Source organism: Coenobita brevimanus, chromosome 103 (genome assembly GCF_032717465.1).
Source record: "Coenobita brevimanus isolate Jiangsu-jjx chromosome 103, ASM3271746v2, whole genome shotgun sequence".
NCBI lineage: Eukaryota > Metazoa > Arthropoda > Malacostraca > Decapoda > Coenobitidae > Coenobita > Coenobita brevimanus.
The window spans coordinates 2,918,522-2,923,496 of record NC_137056.1 but is presented as its reverse complement, the minus strand read 5'-3'; the positions used below and the strand labels follow the sequence as shown (position 1 = coordinate 2,923,496).

Here is a 4,975-nt window from a genome sequence, read left to right as displayed (position 1 = left end):
CCCTGATGCATCACCTAAGAGAGAACCATCTGTAGGTCGGGAAACATACCAAGCTTCTCATTTACAACAGCCAGGGAAGGAAAGGGAAAAGAAGAAATTACATACGAGGCGAACTTTGATCCAGCCATAAAATAGTGAATTAATATAGTTTGCTTATAGGAACTGATTAAAAAATAGCATAGTCCATCCTAGCCTTCCTTACAGATGGCACGACTGTTGGTAGTGTTGGCAGTGCTGGCAGTGGTGGGGTGGCAGGCGGTGGCAGGACAGGGAGACCGCAACCCTGTCAACTTCAGCCCCCCGGCCGCCTCTGCCGCCCCTGTTGCCCCTGCCGCCCCTGCCGGCGGTGTTGGTGGCCCCATCGCCTTTGCTCCACCAGGGAGGAGGTAGGGCCCTTCCAACCAGTAAATTAATGAAAAGAGATGAAGGCCGTGTGTGTGTGTGTGTGTGTGTGTGTGTGTGTGTGTGTGTGTGTGTGTGTGTGTGTGTGTGTGTGTGTGTGTGTGTGTGTGTGTGTGTGTGTGTGTGTGTGTGTGTGTGTGTGTGTGTGTGTGTGTGTGTGTGTGTGTGTGTGTGTGTGTGTGTGTGTGTGTGTGTGTGTGTGTGTGTGTGTGTTTCCAATTTATTGATGTATTTATTAAACTTAAAGCGACTAAATCCAATCCAGTCCAATCCAAGCGACTCTAACCTAACCTAACCTAATCCACGGCAGCTCATTCTACCCTAATCGAACCCAGTCTAATCTAACCCACACCATTCTCAACTAACCTAACATAACCTTACCCAATCCAGCACAACCTAACCTTACCTTGCCTAAACTAACTTAACCTAACCTAAACGAACACAACCTAACTTATCCTAAACTAAACCAACCTAATCTAATCCAACCCAGTCTAATCTCACCTGTGTGTGGGTTTCAGATGCGTCGCTGGGTTCACTGTGAGGAAGGCATCTCCAAGTACACTGACGGCCAATACTAGGCTCAGGTTCCAGGTGAGAGGGCTGGGAGAGGGGGAAAGGGAAAGACAGAAAGAGAGGGAAAGGAGAAGGTGAGAGGGCAAAGGATAAAAGAGATGGGAGGGGGGAGGATAGGAGAGGAAGGGATCGAGAAAGGAAGGTGGTTGGGTTTGGGGGACTGAGGTGGGGTGAATGGAAGAATGAGAGGGGAAAAGAGGAAGGAGAGGGGAAGGGAGGAGGGTAAATGAAAGGCGAGAGGGAGGGGAAGAGGAAGGAGGGTGGTTCCATGATGACGCAGTGAGGGGGGGGGTATGGGGAGGGGAAAGGAAAGAGGGTAAGAGGCGATAGGGAAGGAGTGAACTGAGAGAGAAAAAAAAGAGAGGAACAGTGAATGCAACGTGAGATATGAGAGAATAGGGGGAAGGGGAAGGAAGGAGGAGGAGGAAAGGATAGAGGAGGGTGGGATGGGGGGTAGGAAGAGAAAGGGAGGGAGACGGGGGAGGGGGAGAGGGATGAAAGGGAGACAAGGGGATGAAAGAAGGCAATGAACAATAGGAAGGATAAGAGAGGAAGGGAAGGCCAATTAGGGAAGTGGAAGGGAAGGCGGAAGAAGGGAAGGAATGTCAATTGCTAAGAAGTAATTTTGAGCTTCCTGTCTTTGTATGCTAGTTTAACCCCCTCCTTCCTTGTGTAGTCCTCTCCACAAATCCTCTTTATTACTGTTGTTATTATTATTATTATTATTATTATTATAATTATTATTATTATTATATCCACTCAATGTAGTGCTGCTCTCGGGTGTCTGCCCTGTCCTCTCCTCCGTCCTTCTTTCCTTCCATCTTCTTCTATCTTTCTTTCCTTCGTTCTTTCCTCGTCCTTCTGCCTACGGGTGACTTTACACTCCCTCTTCTGTCTTTCATTCCTTCATTCTTTCCTCTTTCTTCTGCCTATGGGTGACTCTACACCGTGTGACAAGCCAAAAGGTTTCCTGTTCACCAGGAAACTACTTACTACTCTGGGTGGTAACCATATAACCAAATTTTGGCACCTGGTGGTTTAGTGGGTAATTATTGTGCTCCAATCGGATTGAGCCTGTGAAGGTTTATATCCAAGGGGTGGTTGGGGTTTATTGCTCACGTAATGCTGCCCAGGGATGAGTGAGGTTGGTCACTCTCATCTTAAATGTCAGGACCAACTGCCTAGCCCCGGGCTCCTACGCTCCACATGGGGAAACGTAGGATTGGATGATGGATGGATGGATGGATTACTATTATCGGTGGTAGTAGTAGTAGCAGCACCTCGTCGTCGTCGTCAGTTATGATGATGATGATGATGATGATATTATTAATTATTATTATTATTATTATAATACTCTTGTTACTCTAACCTGGCCTAAAATTGCCATCTCGCATCTTGAATACTGAACTGTAACTAAAAATCAACACTAAAATACAATGCCAGTCACGAAGAAGTGCCATGGATAGGATGAAAAGACACAGTATTGTCTTCGCCACTAAGTTACGTGAGAAAGGCTGCAACAGGACACAAACCTGGGCCACGTTGAGGTGAAAAGACTATATATTTTTCCCTTCAACACTAATAACAAAATATAAAAAAATGGAACGAATTAGCATAATATTTCCTCCCAATTCATCATCCATCCTAAGGAATATGGTGTCTTAATAAACTGATGAATATGGAAGCAAAAAAATTAATATATAAAGAAGATAGACATAAAATCCGCTTATTTATAAAGGAGAGGCCATAATCAATACGAATAAGTACACACACACACACACACACACACACACACACACACACACTAACACCTCTCTCACTGCCCCCCCCAGGACGTACTGATCAGCATGGGCGGCTGGTCTCCGTCTCTCAGCGACTTCGAGGCTCCCTGTTCCGGCATCTACTACTTCTCCTTCCACGCCGTCTCCCCCGAGCGTAGAGATTTTACGTGAGTCCCCCTTCGCACTGTTAAAGAAAATGGTGATTGATATTCCCCCTTTTTTTCTTAAGTTCTTTTTTTTTTCCTTCGTACGCCTTTTCTTTTGTACTTCTGTTCTTTCTTTTGTTCTTCTTCTTTCTCGCTGTTCTTTCTTTCTTTCCTCTTTTTATTCCTTTCGTTTTTTCTTTCGTTCATCATATTCTTTCTTCAGTTCTTTTCTTGTTCTTGTTCTTCTTGTTCTTCTTCTTCTTCCTCCTCCTCCTCCTCCTCCTCCTCCTCTTGTTGTTGTTGTTGCTGCTGTTTCTACATATTCTTTTTTTTTTCTCCCTTTCCTTCCTTTAATTTCTCGCTTATTTTCTCACAGTGTTTCTATTAAAAAAAAAAAAAAAAAAAAAAAAAAAATGGGGCTTTTACGTGAGTACCCCCTTGAAAACTGCTACAGAAAACTTGCTCTCTCTCTCTCCCTTCCTAAATTCGTGTGTGTGTGTGTGTGTGTGTGTGTGTGTGAGAGAGAGAGAGAGAGAGACGAGACGAGACGAGACGAGACGAGACGAGAGCCCCAACTTTTTCTTTCCTTCTTCCAGCCTACAACTGATGCGCAACGGGCAATTCCAAGTCACAGCATACGGCAGCAGGGGAGACTTCCAGCAGGCCTCCAACTCCGCCCTGCTGGCCCTCAACCAAGGCGACATCGTGCACCTGCAACTCGAGCAAGGACAAATCTACGAACACCCTGGCGGAGAGGCGTACACATCCTTCAGCGGACACCTTGTTTACGAGTTCTAGGGAGCTATGGGTGACTCCTGCTGACTCTAGGATGCTGACTCTAAGCTACAAGGCAGGGTAAACTGCTGACACTAAGCTAGGAGGATGACTAAACTGCTGACTCTAAGCTAGGAGGCTGGTTAAATTGCTGACTCCACGATGCTGACTCTAAGCTACGAGGCTGACTAAATTGCTGACTCTACGATGCTGACTCTAAGCTACGAGGCTGGCTAAATTGCTCACACTAAGCTAGGAGGATGACTAAATTGCTGACTCTAAGCTACGAGGCTGGCTAAATTGCTGACTCAAGGATGCTGACTCTAAGCTGGGAGGCTGGCTAAACTAGTCTCTACGATGCTGACTCTAAGCTAAGAGGCTGGCTAAATTGCTGACTCAAGGATGCTGACTCTAAGCTACGAGGCTGACTAAATTGCTGACTCAAGAATGCTGACTCTAAGCTACGAGGCTGACTAAACTGTTGACTCTAGGATGCTGACTCTAAGCTAGGAGGCTGGCTAAAATGATGACTCTAGAGTGCTGAGCTGCTCTCTGAATGTCTAAAACTGCTGACACAAGAAAGCTGACTAAATTCCTGACTCCGGCATTCTGTCTAAACTGCTGACTCTAGGATGCTGACTCTAGGGTGCTGACTCTAGGATGCTGACTCTAGGATGCTGACTCTAAGCTAGGAGGCTGGCTAAAATGATGACTCTAGGATGCTGACTCCAAGATGCTGACTCTAGGATGCTGACTCTAGGATACTGACTCTAGGGTGCTGACTCTAGGATGCTGACTCTAGGATACTGACTTTAGGGTGCTGACTCCAAGATGCTGACTCTAGGATACTGACTCTAGGGTGCTGACTCTAAACATGGGTCCGTAATTTCGCCAGCTCAAAAGGCTCTCGTAACACTTCTTCCTTACTAGCAAATCTCTGCATAGGGCACCTGGGTTTTCTCTTCAGCGATACCTATATGGAGATTATTTTGAAACTGAAAGGGGTATGAAGTAAGTACCGAGGAATATTTAAGCGTAATACGTAAAATAAGTTGTGGTTTGCGTAATGTCAAGGGTTCGAGCCCGTACTGTGACGGTCATTAAAGGTGGTTGCTGGTAGTACGTCATGTCATAAAACTTTCACAAGCTTCGCACGCTGTCCCGATAACATACACCAACTTTACTATACACAAACACAGCCAACACAAAACAAACTCTCACACACATCACTCCATCTACAAACACCCCTCCTCCATTCGTACTCGTCCAGAATGGGGGTGGGTTAATTTTGGCCATCAC

At 45.9% G+C, this 4,975-nt stretch overlaps 1 protein-coding gene across 1 annotated transcript; it reads left to right on the top strand.

The window, feature by feature from the left end:
• Nucleotides 1-204: 204 nt before the first annotated feature.
• On the top strand, nt 205-3,700 carry LOC145415564 (cerebellin-4-like). Its single transcript, XM_080284786.1, has 4 exons — nt 205-386; nt 921-993; nt 2,808-2,923; nt 3,499-3,700. The coding sequence occupies exons 1-4, from the start codon at nt 205-207 to the stop codon at nt 3,698-3,700; spliced, it is 573 nt and encodes a 190-aa protein (XP_080140912.1).
• Nucleotides 3,701-4,975: the final 1,275 nt, after the last annotated feature.

Bases quoted from the DNA above. Each gene is read 5' to 3' on its own strand.
- LOC145415564 (XM_080284786.1), top strand. From the start codon at position 205: ATGGCACGACTGTTGGTAGTGTTGGCAGTGCTGGCAGTGGTGGGGTGG. The intron at 387-920 runs GTAGGGCCCTTC...TGTGGGTTTCAG, and splicing joins TTTGCTCCACCAGGGAGGAG to ATGCGTCGCTGGGTTCACTG. The intron at 2,924-3,498 runs GTGAGTCCCCCT...TCCTTCTTCCAG, and splicing joins CCCGAGCGTAGAGATTTTAC to CCTACAACTGATGCGCAACG.